Source organism: Sinohyriopsis cumingii, chromosome 2, assembly GCF_028554795.1.
Source record: "Sinohyriopsis cumingii isolate HCF-2022 chromosome 2, ASM2855479v2, whole genome shotgun sequence".
NCBI classification, from domain to species: Eukaryota; Metazoa; Mollusca; class Bivalvia; order Unionida; family Unionidae; genus Sinohyriopsis; species Sinohyriopsis cumingii.
This window is the reverse complement of record NC_142962.1, coordinates 33,882,974-33,899,852: the sequence shown is the minus strand read 5'-3', so window position 1 is coordinate 33,899,852 and position 16,879 is coordinate 33,882,974. Positions and strand designations below refer to the sequence as shown.

At 34.4% G+C, this 16,879-nt stretch overlaps 1 protein-coding gene across 8 annotated transcripts in view; it reads left to right on the top strand.

Annotated features, from left to right (window-relative positions):
* LOC149804599 (MAP/microtubule affinity-regulating kinase 3-like) overlaps window positions 1-16,879 on the top strand; it is a 184,194-nt gene that overhangs the window by 116,220 nt on the left and 51,095 nt on the right. For 7 of the 8 annotated variants that reach the window (XM_089942108.1, XM_089942151.1, XM_089942143.1 and 4 more), the window contains exons 12-14: window positions 6,877-6,989; window positions 9,322-9,535; window positions 14,662-14,810. In XM_089942108.1, coding sequence (XP_089798234.1) covers window positions 6,877-6,989; window positions 9,322-9,535; window positions 14,662-14,810 — 476 coding nt within the window. The remainder of the gene's footprint in view (window positions 1-6,876; window positions 6,990-9,321; window positions 9,536-14,661; window positions 14,811-16,879) is intronic. The other variant, XM_089942117.1, reaches the window with a different exon arrangement.

Genomic DNA, 16,879 nt, shown 5'->3' with positions numbered 1-16,879 from the left:
AGAAATATGTGTACTGTATTTGCTGATTTATAATGTGCACCCGTCTCTGAACACAGGGTTCCCACAGGTCAGGAAAAGGGGAATTTTTGGATTTCAGGACACAATGGAAAATGACTTGAATTTCCTGACTCAAGAAAAATTGAAAATTTAATAAAAAATCATTAAGAGGCAGGAATTTTCATACCCTCAGTAAAGGACCTTTTAATGTGGACAGAAATGCTGGGAATTGTGTGATTTCCTTGGCTTGTACTGTTTTGTGGAACTTACCAGGTTTCTTAAGTGCAAAATGTTAGGAGTAACCTCTGAATTTATTTAAAGGTATCATGGCTTTTTATGTCAATCCTTCAGACTTTTGATTATATTCCATCTCGTTATTGGAGAAATATGGTCAGTTCCTTTGTTTTCTATATTTAATGAAGGAATTTGTGTGTGTCAGTGTTGGACATGAAGCTTGTGATCAGGGAAATTTGGGCATATGGTCAGTGGAAAAGTTGGGAAAAGTTTGCAAGTCGATTCCAGTAGCTGTCAGAATCCCAGCAACAGCATAGAGTTAGATCCACCATCACATGATGTGTAGCACAAACTATAGATCCCGATCTGTCGATACATTATGTAATCACAGATCTAGGTCTAGGATATTCAGATACAGTAATGTGCAGAGCAAACAAGGGACCCTGGGTTGTTAATACATTATGTGATGACAAATCTGGCTATATTCACTGCAGTCATATGTAGAACAAACAATACATGCTGATTTGTTAGCACATTATGTGATGACAGATCTGGTTATAGGCTGTTCACTGCAGTCATATGTAGAACAAACAATAGATGCTGATTTGTTAGCACATTATGTGATGACAGATCTGGGTGTAGGCTTTTCACATGCAGTAAAGTGCAGAATAAAACAATAGATCTAATCTGTTGGTATATGTGATAACAGATCTGGTTATTTGCCGTTCACCTGCAGTCATATATAGAACATTGGACCCTGCTCTGTTCCTACAATATGTGATGACAGATCTGTGAGATATTCTCACTTGATGCATTGTATACACCAGTATGTAAATAAAGCAAAATTTTGTCGAGTGTATGGTACGGGCTTCCCAACTCTAGAATAGCTGGCTATTGAAGACCCATTATATTTCTTTAGTATAACACTGTCAGATGGGGGTGTTTTTGTGCTTGTGAACAGAAAAAAGATTCAGTCTAAATGACTTGTCAGATGTTTTTGTGGCCTTAGTTGTGTTCAGTTTAAACATAATCTGATTTCTTTTATAACTAAGATAATTCTCAACATACCTCCCCAACATAAAAGAGAAAAAATGTTCAGGTAACAGCACCAAAACACCCTGTGAACAGTGTAGGGACAGATCTGCCTTTACATCATTTTCTGGCATATCAGAGTAGACACTCTTAATTATTTAGTGGCAGATCAGGTTCTGTGCTGTTGGTATTTGGGTGTGCTCTGCTATAAATAGTTATGTGCGGTAGACTTGGACTAACTAGTTTGGGTTTATACATCATTGCATAGCTGTAGACTGGGAAGTTGGTTGTATTAATTGATCCGTTGTACTGATAATGATTCACATGTTGGAGGCCTTTTACATAGTACATACTGTTTTCTGTTGGCTTCAGATATCCATTGTCTATCACCATCATTTTGGTTGTGTTGTGTGAAGAATAGGTGAGACAGTTTTGTCTATCATTAGTATAGGCATCATGTGTTTTACATTTAGCTGGGTTCTTTTTGGCATTGATGCATGTACAGTCATGAAACTTGATTAGTGTGTTTATTGTGGGGCATACTGCTTATCACAGGTAAAAGGATTTCATATTGACCTACGATTTTTTTCATGCTCTAGTGACTTATTTGGAATAAGCCATGGTGGAACAGGTGAGACTACATTTGCAAATTATTGTCTTATAAAGATTCATATAAATTAACCACAGTTGTACTATGTCTTGCATCGTAAGTATTCTTGGTCGCCAGATGTTGATGTTGGGTGGTTTTTGAGCCAGAGGCTAGAAATGGACTAAGGACTGTAAAGATAAAAAAGCTAGGGCATTATCATTGTCTTCCAAGTCTTTTATCTTTCCTGTGGGCATCATTGCTGAACTGCTTCAGATATACTTAGAATCTGTTTATATATGTATGGATGCATGCATGTATGGATGGTTGGTTGATAAAATGTCTCAACAACAAGATCAACATTTTTCTGAATGAACTGCAGGCTTTTCAAAATGTACAAAAATTCATTTGGAACACAATCAGAGGATGCATCTAGCAGCAAACAGGATTCCTCGGTTGCCACTTAATATGCGCAGGAGGGCACATCTGTTCTATTCTTTATTCTTAACCAGCAGGGGTAGACATTCAGAAGCCAGGTTGAGATAGTTTTTGTATCTCTGCTGCCATAGGTTCATTTGTAATTTCCTATCCATGTTTAATAGTTTTCTCAAGGTTATTGTTGCAGCCATCTTAACAAACTCTTCATGCTTACATCTGACCCACTGAGAGTAAAATAATCAAGTAGAACCTCTAATTTGATATGTGAAAATATGTAGAGTCAACATTCTTTTGAAAGGCTGATTTCCTGGAATGGCATTTTCAACACATTATTAGTCATATCATGCAGAGAAAATAGAAGCTAAGCACCTTTCCCAAGGACACATGCAGCAGGTTTTGGGCTGGTCTGAGTGGGTATCAAGCCTGTGACCCATGGATTACAAGTCTGATGTTCTTCCAGCTGAAGGAACAATATGAAAAAAGTCATTATCCCAGTGGTTTTTTGAAGACCAGGCAAGAAACATGATGCTGGCCATAAGTGCATGTGCATTATAATAGTCTTCAACACTTACCAGAATAGAGACTGAACTTTGCGATATTTGATCTGTAAATGTGCACAGTTACTTTAGATTTTGTTTTATCAGTTCCCTATTGGTGGAGCTAGGGATTTAGTGGCACTTTTAAATGGAGTTCAAGTAAACATAATTTTAAAAAAGTGTTGGGATATGTAGATGTTGCAGCATTTGAGTTAAATGTGAAAACAGTTGAGGGGGGGAATCTAACAAATTTCCATCACAAAGATGGAGCAGTATATCTCGGTGATGCTGATGCTATGTATTTCATTCTTCTGTTAATGAAGTAATAAAATATTACTGTAGTACATATCCTAACATTTGTGTTTGAAACTTCTCCATCCATTAAGGTTTGCAATAAACTATACTATGTAGGGCTAAAGTTAAGATTTGTGCATGTATAGATTTAGTTCTGCAAACTAGATAGTCCAAGTAGTATCTGCTACATCATTCTATAAATAGGCCTGATACTTGAACTTTTTGCGTGCTGTGCTGGTCAACTGTTCTTTTCACTTTAAACTTGAATTGTTTAAAAAGTTCCCATTTGTTCTTTTAATTCATTGTGTTGTTTTTTATTTCTTACCTGATAGAACATTTTGTTTTGGTAGTAGTTTTGGTTTCAGTGTTAATCTGGTTTGCTTAAGATAATGTAAGCAATAGAAAATAAAGGAAAAATTTGGATTAAGTGACTCTTTAATGCAGGAGACAAATGTGTTTGACTGCACCTTTCCTTTGATGCAAGATACTTTAAGAATGACTCTTAAAAATCCATCTCCAGAGGATTTTATACTTGAAAAGACAAGTTGTTTGCGTGCTGAAATGCATGTTTGTAAAGGAGATTTATTATTGAGTAGTAGAGTTTGTTTGCCTGAATTTAACAAAATGCTTTTTGAAACCTAAAGAATAAAACAGAAAATTATAACAGATGGAAGGCTGTGCAAAATTACGGAAAATTTTTTAAATTCTGCAAGATCTATATGGATAGATCATTAATATTCCTGAGCAGAATGAAAGGCGATATTGATAGCACTAAGCAAGATAAGCAGTTGCTAGACAAATTCTATCTTGCAGATTATAAAAGGCAAATAGTCATATTTTACAGTTACCTTCGATGAACATACTGACTCGAATTTAATGTCAGAGTTAGTGCTTTTTGTCTTTATATGATTTTGAGTGTATTGTTTTATACCTTGTGGGAAAAAAATGCTGGGAATAGCAATGAGAAACTGGGATGATCAGCTGACCTGAAACATTTTTTTGTTTGGCTTAATGACCCCACCTCTTATTTACTTGTGCATAATGTACAGCCACTATGAACAAAATAAACAAGATCTGATGCAGTGTAGCATTCCAACAGATCCGGACATTGTATTGCAGAATTCATAAGTAGAAATATTAGGAAAACTTGATCGTGTGTTCTTTAAACTTTTTGAGCCATGAACTCAAACTTGTGTATTTTGACAGTAACTTGAGTAGAATAAAGCAGAAACAGAGAACTTTATGGTGGTTAGTTCTACTGGTCATAGGCCTATTGTCTCTTGTCCAATATTCATCTTTTTGCATGTTTGTTATTACTACAAAACTACTAGGATTACCATGAAACTATATGCATACATTTATCCAAAGGTCTGGTTGATCCTAAATTAAAATAGAACTGCTCAGTTATCCAATATGGCCACCACATAGCAGCCAGCCAAAACATCATGTTTGCACTACTACTTCTGAATTGATGGCCAGATCAATATGAGGTTTTCACTAAAGATTTCTCATAATACCTATTTGGACTTTAATAAAAATGGTACCAATCTGACATCCAGTATGACCACCACAGTTGCCATCTAGAAAACCTTTAATGCTGCTACTTCTGAAGGGAAAGTCATATCAGCATTGGGTTTTTACTTTAAGACTACTTGAGGTGTGAAGTTGGTCTTCAATAAAAAATTTGACCAGTGTGAGATCCAGTGTGAATATTTTAAATCTTCAAAATCTTTTTGCTATTCTTCCTTGATAGAAAGTCATGTTGGTCTTAAATATAAAATATTCTGCCTGAACATTCAATATGGCCACCAGTGGTCATCTTGAAAATATTATTATTCCGGTTGTTTAGGCATTGGGATTTCACCAGAAATCTTTTTTTTTAATGCTGGCCCTGAATGACAGTGATGCAGATCTGACATCCAATATGGTCACCATGGTGGCCATCTTGAAAATCTTGTTATCATTATTACAGACTTGATGGTCATATCTACATTTTTCACTAAAATTCGTCAAATGGTGTCTAGTTTGTCCTGAGTGAAAACAATGCTGATATTATAACTAATATGATGTGGCACATCTGCTATGTCAAAATCTTGTGACTCAAAAATATCTGAGATGAGGTGATCGTATCTTTAATTCCAGGACATTCTTTTTGGATAGTAGGGTGCTGGTTTGTTCAAGTGATTTGTGTATTTGACACCCTATATAAGACTGCCACATTTTGATTATGTAAGGACATACACTATATATAGAAGAATCATTTCTGATTTTGGGGTGTTGAGCTGCTTGAAATTCATGCTCAGAGAGTTTTGAGAATACTAGGGATGCTGATCTGCCAAAACATTGGCAGAGTTTGATCATTGCTGCAGTCAAGTGTTACTTAATCATGAGTAAATACAGTACTGTACTTGGTGATATCAATTTATTTCTGCTGTTAAAGTATGTCATCAAATGGAAAGCTCAGAACTAAGCATGACTTAGTTATCATTATGATTATAATTATTGATTTTGAATGAGGGTCAAATGGTTATGATCCTAGAACTAAGAACCGTTTAATTTTTGTAGAAATGTGTCACAGAATTTCCACATAGGCACAGAATAGACAGGTCATAAATTACATTAAGCTTTGTGTTATGGCAAGTTGTCGACTAGAGATTTGTTAAATTGATGCAAGATTTACTAATAGGAGCACTCCTTAAATAATACAATTTGTCTTAATTAAGTACCATACCAATCGATTCATTCCAAATGGCCATCAAAGCCATCTATTTTGTGCATTTTAAATGCAGCACAAATTACAAATCTAACAAGGTCATTACATCTGATACATTTCCCAGTTCTTTCTTGCATACTCCCTTTCTAACCACTGTATTCACCCTTGCATAACACTCATGCATATGTGAACAGCATTGCTACTCATCGCCTTCACAAACACATGAAATCATTAGTAGCAGTAATGGTGAATACACTGATCTGCAAGCGTAGTACTTGACAGTAGGTCTGGGACTATATTCACAGTTGAGTGTACATGATACTGGTAAATATGGTGCATATTCACCTGCAGTCCTGCATATCACAGATGAAGAGGCTTCTTAACACATTGTATCTTGTGTATCCAATTATTTTCTGTATGTGTTGTTTTTCTTGTACAGTACAACTTCAAAAACTTGTTCAGGGCCAATTATTTTGTTCAAGTTTTCAGGTGCTTCAGGTATTCATTGAAGACTTGAGATTGTTCTAAATCCAGACTTGAGTAAATTGTTAAAACGATGCCTAGTATTAGAGTGAGCAATGTACGAGTTTTTGAAGTTTTTACTGTATAGGCTGATTCATACATGGAGACAAATGTGTCATCAAGAAAAGGTGGGTGTTGGGAAGAAATTTCATTATATGATGTATAGTACAAACTGCACAAGTTCTTACAGATGAACCTAATATTATTCCATAAAGAATATTAAATTCCAGAAATTAAAAAAAATCACACCTTAATGTTATGCTTCATTGAAAATACAATTTGAATCAGCAAAAATGACAGCAACTCAAAATAGAAGTTTCAACTTGGTAACATTTCAGTCCTGTGGTACTTATGGTATTTATTTATTTAGCAGTTTAGTATTTATTATTTTGATGTTTCATTATACCTGTTTAATCTTATAATATTGATATGTAAGTGTTTTGCAGATTTGTTTGGCATTAGCTTTTGTTTCATATAAGAATTTCAGGGCAAATTGTATTGTTCTATTCTCGTTTCAATTACAGAAATCATGGTTAATATGGGTTACAGCAGGAAAGATATTGAGGACTCCATAACACAGCAGAAATATGATGATATACATGCCACTTACCTCCTGCTTGGTAGAAGGACCACTGATGTAAGTAGATCAAGAGATAATGCTGAAAGTCATTTGAGATGAACTTGCGGTGTCTTTGTAAATATTATTGTAAACATGAAATGGTATGATCTAACTTTGGGGAGAGCAGTATTTATTATTAGCTCACCTTGCCATTCGGCCTAGTTAGCTTATGGTATGGTCACATGTCTAGCATCCATCTGTCAGCATTTGCTTGTTATCACTGGATGTAATGTTTTTCATCTGATTGTCATAAAACATGGATTGTAAGTTATATCAATATCTTGAATGAATTTGAATATGAGCATGATCTATGCATATTCATGAGGAGGTCCTTTGTCCAATTGGCTGGATATGTTACCAATCTGAAGGCCATATTACCGATCTGCTTTTGATTAAACTTAAGTATATGCTTACATCATCAAGTTCAGTAATGAGTGAGATCCACAAATGTTAATAAGGCTATGTTACATCGGATTTGCTGAGCTTGTTACCAATTTGAAAGCCACACCTCAGATCCAATTTTGATTTCAAGTACCCCATATCTGTTGTGAGATCCAGTGAAGTTTAATATGCTATTTGTATATATATTAATGAAGTTTAGCAGTTAAAATTGCATGCAATTTAGACTAATATCATTTTTCTTTTAAATTATCTGTCCTGCTTGCTTGCTTTCTCACTTTCTCTGTCCTTAGTTAAAGCAAGAAAAGTAACCCATAATGTTGACTATTGAAACTCCGGTTGTTACATAGTTCTTCCCCTTGCAAATAGTATGAAAACCAAGTGTAACAAATACATTTTAGAATACATGATCTGTAAGATAAAGAGAACAGTTTTAAAAAAGCTAAAATAATTGCCATTGTAGATTGAAAAGAATGCAATTTATAACTGAAAGGTGTATATTTTTTTTTTAATGTGGGAGAAAATGTACATTTGCAGGCTCGTAAACTGTGTGCATTGTTGTAATTAAGGATCAGAATCTCTCTACACATTTATAGAGTAGAGATTTGTTTGCAGTAATTGTCTTGATTTTTGTTCCTGAAACATACGTGTTTGTAAAAAAAAAAAAAAAATTCTTTCTCCAGTTTTGTCCATTTATTTGCAGAAAATTATTTGAATTTCTTAAATATTTGGAAGCAAGTTTGATTTGTTCGATAACGGTTGCATGTGTTGCCTTGTTAATGAGCGTGGAACATTTTTTATGTTATCACATGTGCACTTCTAGCACAAATGGTCATTGTACAAGTTTGTTATTGTTATTCCTCCTAAACTACATAGAGGATTTCCATGAAAATTCATACACACATTCATCCCATGATCTAGTTGATCCTAATTGAAAATGTTGCTGTTCAGACATAATTGGGCCAACAGTGGCAATCTTGAAAATCTTGATATAGCTATTCCTCTGGAAAGGAAAGTTATATTGACGTGGGCTTTTCACCAGAAGATTTCTTACAATGTCTACTTGTTTCTTGCTGAAAATGGTGCCAATCTGTTGCCCAGTAGGGATGCCACAATACCTTGAGACTCATTATTGCAACTCCTAATGAAATGTAGTAGTGCCAGGGTGTTTTCACCAGAAGATTTCTTATGTCTAGTTTGTCCCACATGATTACTGTAGGTCTAGGCCAAGTTTCTGAGCCAGAAAAATACTTGAATTACACTTTGAATAAATTCTGATAGAGATAAAAAAGACTGCTTTTCTTAAGTTTTGAATTTTTATTCAAGTTTGCTAGTTGTTTTTGTTTGATCTATCACATGAAATTTAACGTTTATATTATTGTCAGAATAAGAAACCTATGCAATGGAACAAGTATTTGAATTTGTAAGAAGAAAAAAATATTTCATTCTGGAGAAATACCTGAAGTTAAAATTTATACAGGAAAATAAAATCAATACAGGATAAATAATATTGATCTTCCCAGACCCTTTACTCTTTCCAAAGTTTTTCACATTTTACTTTGTACAGTAAAGCCTGCCTTGAGCAAACCATTGGTATGAGAAACTGCCTGTCTTGCATGACAATGATTGTCATGTACCCATGAGTTTTATTATGTAATTGCACTGTAGCGAGCAACCACCTGCAGAATGATACCAGTAATCTTGATTTTTAGGTGAAATATGTTTTGACAATGCTATGACCGACCAAATTGCAACAAAAAAAAATAAAAACACCAATGATCTTTATTTAACCCTTTGCAACTATGACTGATTACTAGGTTCTGCAGGCAAAGTGCAGATTGCCAGCATTGTAAAAATGGATTAATACCACTGACCTTTATTAATCCTTTGTAAGGAAGACCACTTAGGTGAGTTGTATTTACAATAATTTTAAATATTGCTTTTTCCTTAGCTGGAGGGCAGTGACCGGTCAGGTAGCAGTCAGTCTCTAAGGCATCTTCCTGTAAATGCAACCTCCAATCGGCCACACAGTGAAAACCAGACCAATAACCAGTCACCAAACAAAGTGACACGCAGCCAATCTGCAACCAGCAGCTCCTCTCAGGGTCGACGCCGATACAGTCATGGTGGGGATAACAACAATGGGCATGGGAATGGCATGAAAAGTAACTCTGTCTTGTAGTAGTAGCATGCTTGTACCATGGCAAGGGATACTTCTATAAACTGTTTTTCTTCAATTTTCCTTTGAGAAAAATGGTTTTGCCTTTTTTAAAGAAAAAAAAGAAGACTGAAACATCTTGCTTAAAAAATTTAAAGGGTACAGTAAAATGTGTTCCTTAAAGTCGCAGTTTGATTAAAATAAAGGAAAATTGATTCTGTGCACACTTGATACTTTTTATATCGAAAAATTCACTAAAATCCAGGATAAAAAATGATGACAAAATATGTCGAATGACATCTGTACCACTTTCAGTTTGAAGAATCCTGTATTAGTATATGTGTAAAAATAAAATTAAACTACCATTGTTATCATCCTTTTATTAGACAAAAATGGTTTAATTTTGGTGTAATGAAAATATGTTTACTAAATGTTTAATATCTCGGGTTCATGTAATTAAAAACCTTTTTAAGCAAGAAATCAATAAACCAGTATATCAATGTTAATTGTATTTATTTGTGGACAATAACAGCTTGAACTTTATTAATGTGCCAGCACATTGTGCTGTTTGCTTCAAGTTTTTTGCAGAATTTAAGGCACATGGAGAATCAGATATACACTGCTTCTGCTTGGGTCTATGCTGGTAACAGTTACATGTTTGTTTGAACAGGTTTCTGTCCAGTTGATGAGACAGAAAAAGAGTTCAAACTATCAATCTTCTATATATCATTTAGATCTTCCTGATTGACTGACCTATTCACTTTGGTTTCCACGGCAAAACTTTATAAGCAAGTTTTAATTTGCACCAGACGTGGCATGCAGTTTTTGATAGTCCTTCCTCTGGACTTAGGTTTCTGTATCATAATTTTAGGAATGTATTTTGGATTTCAACCAAATTTGACATGTACATTTAAAATTATGAGACCTTGAAAAAGCTCAGTTTTCAGCATTCCACAACTTACGTACAGAATAGAAAAACCTTTGAACAACTTTTTGTCTCTTCATCTCAAAATCTTTAACAGAATTTGTTCAAATTTGACAGAAAACACCCTGTCATAGAAGACTTTCAATTTTAAACAAATGATTTTGATTTGCCATCAAATATGGCTACCATTTGCCAACAGTAGGCAAACATCTACAATTTCTTTGAAAAAAAACTAAACTTTACACAAAGCATCTATCATAAATGTTTGTCAGATCATTACAATTGCCAGTTTTCTTGCAAATGTAGCAGTTATTACCAAAAAAATGGAGAATCCTTTAAATGACTTCTCAAAAACCACTTGGCACAATATGACCAAATTTATGGAATGCATCCTGGCATGGAGTTTTTAAAATCTGTTCATCTGTAAATATCTATCATCAAGTATGGCCACTATTACTGAAAATAGAATGTCATTAAACGACTTCTAAAACAAATCTTGACAGAATTTGACCAGATATGAAACAAAATGTCATGGCATGAAGGTCTTTTAAGTTTTGATCATGTGATGCTGATCTGCCATCAGATACAGCCACTGTTGCAAAAACTAGAAAAACTTTCATTTACAGCTGCTAAATGCTGTTTAACATGATTTGATAAGTGAGGGCAGAAAGCATCCTGGCATGAAGGTTTTTTAATGATGCCACAACTGTTTGCACATCTGGGTGCTTCAGCTTAACAGTACTGGTTGTGAAACTGAATTTGTTACATTGGGCCCAGGAATAAGCATTCTGTCAGTTTGACCTGCATTAATCAAAGAAGTTTTTACAAATGTTTGGTCACAATATGCATTACCTTGAAAACTAAACATAACTGACTCCCAACAGGACTCAACTTCAGATGAGGATTTTGTTTGGCAGATATTGGTTGCTGATAATAGTGGTGATGATAGAGATTCTGAAAGTTTTGAAGTATACAAGATTATTGAAACTGAGGAAGTGTTTCTGGAAATACTAATGAGTGATTTATAGCTTGAAAATGATGATGCGTATAAGTTTGATGTACATACTGACTGTACTAAAACAGATTTTGTGCTGTATTTTGAAATTAAATGTAGAAATGGAGAATATCAAACCATTTCTGGCAAATATTTGATGAGGATTTCTTGCTTTTTGTCACAGATGAAATGAATCTTTGTGTAGATCAGATATTAACTGGGGTGGTATTGATTGAAAAGAGTCACTTGAGATAATGGAAACCATCACAAACATAAATTTAAACTTTTTCATTTTTTCATTGGTTATGACCATAGGTTTGGTGCTTAAATTTTGATTTCAGTTTTTACTGGGGTGCTGAATATGTGACCCCATACTTTAGTAGATGAATAAAATGAGATACTTTTCCTAATGTTCTTTGCAAGTAACACCTGAGCAGGTAGAGAACAGGTGACTGCAAGCTCACAAATGGTCATAAGATGACATATGTACTAGAATCAATGACACAAAAAAAACTGCAGTTTTGTGAACATCTATTACAGACTTGGACTGAATGTTTATTAACTGTTACCTGTTCTACACCTGTGATTTTTACAACTTGGTTGTAAAGTTGTAACAGATGTACATAGTTTATGGTTGAGCCTCTAAAGAGTAGAGTATTTATTTAAAGCCATTTTTTATTTTTTCATTAAGAAAGCAACAAAAATGCAAATGAAATACAAAGTTAATTTGTAATTTTATGTGTGTTTGTACCTGCAAGTACAGACAGATCAAGTTAAATGGATGACTTGATGCTTAAAATAGGGTTCAGACTATAACAGTCATTTTTAATGCAGGGTTTATAATTAAAATGTAAATTAAAACAAGTAATTAAAATAAAGACAATTTAAAAGCTATGTGTAGTTTGCATCTTTTTCTCAATTAATTTGCACTGTGGAATCTTGTACTATAAAACTGTATATCACTTTAAGGGTTGACGTGTAGTAACTTTTGCATCAGGCTGACTGGAATGGACAGATATTTAATATATTTGTGATAAGGAAAAAATTGCTATAAAACTACTTTCTTCAAAGATCCTTGTAATACACTTGACTAACACTAGATATAATGTGATGCATGATACTAATATGCTAGGCTGCATGTTTCATTTTATCATTTTTAATGTACAATAGCATTACGGGTGAGGTTTTAATTTCAATCTCTACACTGCTTTTTTTCTTGATAGAATTAGTTTTGTACAGTATACATTTAGCACTTGATTGATTTAACCATGTTGACATATTTTGTCTATTAATCATTGGAGGACTCTGCTGTTGTGCAAGTTTTAAAACATGTAACAATGTTGTATTTTGATATGTTGTGAGGTAATTTTAAAAGGAATTAATAATAAAATAATTTTTTGCTGTTGACTTTGAGTAAATATCAGAACACAGATCCTTGATAATAAAATGGCATGGGGAAGGGGCAAATAGCATTTGGCTTCTCATTTTGTGAGCGTGCATGTGGACAACTTTGGTTAAAGTTTTTTCAGTTCTTGTGGTTAGTAACCCCTTAGCCAATTTCAGTTCATATTTGGAATACAACTGTTGGCATTTGTTAGAACATGAGCAATCTCAGAACTACCTGGCCTCCTTTTTTATAAGACCACCTTAAGCAGAACATAATATGATGTGCATCTGTTCATCCATCTATTAAGATTATTGTTTCTGCACAATAACTTAGTTCGCGACCATATAGTTTCCAAACTTAGTGGATTACTTGTATTTGGGTTATGGAGGAAGTCTACATTTTGGCATTAATGGTCATGGTTAGATATTGAAAAGAGAACAATTGTTTAACACAGTAGCATTCTTTTGCGTTATGTACTTGGACCAAACTTCGCAAATGGCTTGCACACTGCCAGAGGAAGAAGTCAATCAATTTGGGGATCAAAGGTCATGGTTGCTGTGTTTCAGTGAATAAAAAATAGTTTCCACGCAACTAAAATTAGTTCTACATCATAGACCTACACCAAACTGGTGAATGGCTTGCACTTAGGGTGAGGAAAATTATATTGAATTTGGGGTCAAAAGGTCCAGTGGCAAGATCATTGCAGAATATTTTACATGTCATACCTGGACCAAACTTTCTGGATGGCTTATACTTGAGCATTAGGAACAAGCCTTTTGACTTTAGAGTGAAGAGATCAGTGATCAAAGCAAATTTGTTGAATAGAAGAAGAAAAATGTTGCTACAGAGATTTTATATCTTCACCATTTTGTAGATAATTTACAAGAAAAGAGGGTGCCCTGAGTGGTCTAATGCGATCTCTGTTACGGATCACTGCCATCTCACCTCTGTCTGTGTGGGTTCGAGTCTCAGTTTCGGCCAATGTGGGTATGTGAGAAAGCTTGCCAGTAGATTCTCGTGGGTCAGTGGTTCTTTCCAGGGTTTTCCTGGGTTCTTCCTCCACCATTAATACTGGCCGCCATATATAGCCTGTGCTGAAAAATGGCGTTAAACCCTACAACAACAACAAAAGAATTTTATTGTGGGGTCAAATGTCAAGGTCATTTTTACTCGGAGAAAGTATGCGTTCTGTGGAATATTGTTTGTTCTACAGAATGTTTTTGACCAAACTTTATATAGTGTTTAAAGATAAGGTAATAAAGAAACATAGATCTTGGGTCTCAATGTTATGTGTAGGTGATGGTGAGTTTACTAAGAAATAGTGGCTTGTGAACAGTAAGTTTTGTTCAAGACCACATGCCATGATCAAAGGTCAAGTCTACTGAGATGCATTAGTCAGTAATCTCCAGAGTATATCATGGCCTACTAGTTCTCTGTAAATATGGGTCAGTGTGTAATTTGCTGTTTAAGATACTCTTGTTGTTTCTAATATTCATATAACTTGTCGTTCGATTCATTTAATATCTCCAATTAATATATCATCTCATTCTTCCCTTTCTTCTAATACCGCTGTTTGCCCAGGGTCATGTCCATGAAGGGGATCATTGGGGCAGGGAAGTGGGATACATTATTTATTACAATCTTCCTGCTACCTCTAGCATTCCTGCATTTTGGGTCTTGCCACTTAGTTGACCATTGGGTTTTGGTGGTTATACCAGTGGATATATTGACAATATAACTCAGTCATATTGTGTTTCTTAAAATGCAGTCCTTATTTATTGTTTTATTGTTTGTGTATGATTGCTCACAAAATGTTTCTGTTCCTAGGGGCACCAGGTAATAGCACTTCTCAGTCCAGTTCACATGCACCCAGGCGGCAAAACACAATAGACACAACATCCTCCACCAAGGAAGGTGCTCTCTCAGGAAGGAAAACACCATCAGGGGGAACTATGTTAGATTCTCCCAAGGTGCAGGTAACTGATGAATAACTGATGAATAACAAACTTCTGCTTTATAGTCATGTGTTGGTATTTGTAACCACTGGCCAACACTGTTATGTACTGTGTGTGTGTTCAGTATTCAGGCTGGAATATGCACTTTTGCCAGTCACACAGTTGTAGTTGAGATGTCCCAATACATTGTAGGAAGTTAATTTTACTTAAGGCCAATTTAGTGGCAGTAGATGGAATTTTAATAAAATTTTGTGCACAAGTAAAATTCACTTTCCAATCTAGATTGGCTTATTGTCTGATGCTGCCCAGAAAACATTTGCAGCTAGACTTGTGCTCTCTGCCATATACTGTTAATAAATAATAAAAGTTGCTTTTGTAAATAGTTGCAAGTGAAGGTTTAACCACATGCAGATGTATGAGCATCAGCATTTCTCATTGGTTGGTTTAGCCACTTGCCAGCTACTGTATCATAGATTATTTTCATTGGTTACTTTGTGGATTATTTTCATTGGTTGGTTTAGCATGTGACTAACAAGTGCATAGTGGAATTTTTTGGTGGAGACATTTTAACAATTTAGTGGTCAGATGGAAGGTGCACAAAAAGTAATTACCTGCTAAAGAAACACAGTGGCTAAATATTACATTTTATGACCCTTGAAATAGTATTGCATCAGAAAATTCACACCTTTTGTTCAAAGAGAATGCTTTTAATATCTGCACTTTCAGCATGTGAAGTAAAAATAAATTACTATAAAAGAGATATATATATATATATATATATATATATATATATATATATATATATATATATATATATATATAAAATGAAATTTGTTTCCTTCTTCTTGGTAATACCCAGTCATTGTTACAATATCTAAATTGAATAACAAATAAATTGACCACTATCATAAATGAAGTGAATGGAGTTCTTGGGACTTTGGTAATTTATCCACTGATATGGATGATATTAAGAACTGCTCACACTATTTGATTCAGCATATTTTCAATTAAAAACTTGTCTGCAGCTATGTAATGCATGATGATATGTGCTATTTCTAATTCCTGAAATCAACATAGGGTGGTATTTGGTTGCCTTAAAGCCACCAGAGATTAAAACCCCCAAAATAGCAGAGGAAAAAATGAGCTATTCAAAGGGAATATGATGCTAATAGATGAAAACAATGTTCGAAAAATAGTTGGACAGTATTCTTTTTGATTATCACTAATCCTCTGAACAGTAAGATCTGTTACAAACCATGTAGGTCAGTATAAAAGCCCCCATCTTGAATACATTAATCAGCACTATGCAGACATAATTTTATGGTTGGATACCAAAGCTTCATCTTTGAAGCCTTGACCTAGTTCTGATGCTGTAATTGATGGCAAGTCAGTAGATGAAGATTTTCATTCTATGATATTGACTAGGAGCATCAGATTCTGATGCCCTGCCTCTAGATGAGGTATGTATTGACCTGTATCATCAAAACAGTTGACTTCATTGTCCTAGTCAATAAACAGTGGCCTTAATATGATGAATTTAAATAAACTTCGGTAAATTTATATACTTGGTTAATTGCCCATCTTAGGATGGGAACTTAAAAAAAAAGGTTTTTAAAAAAAATAGTATACATGTATATTCATTTTGTGGGGGGTTATTGTTAATGAAAACACTCATAAAATGTTGTGTTAATTGGTAAAAATGGTCATCTAAACTTGAGTGGTAGGTTGTTTGGAACATACATTGATGTCTTGCTCTATGTGTGAAAATTATGCCTTTTAATTTTTATACCATTTACTGTGTTAGAGGCATGGGTATGTAGAAATCTGTGTCCATCGATCTGTCACAGTCATCAGCTGTATGCAGTTTGTTCTGCAGACAATAATTGATTGCCATGAACCTTGGTAAATATTATAGTCATCACCTGAAGATGCACATACTGAAAAATAACAATGATACTGAATTTTTATATATATCCTATAGACAAAAAACTGCTTCAAGCATAATCACAGAAATTTTCATTACAATATCATTTAGTAATTCACATTTATTTATTGCAGTCCACATACAGTATACTCCCTTTTTAGGAGTA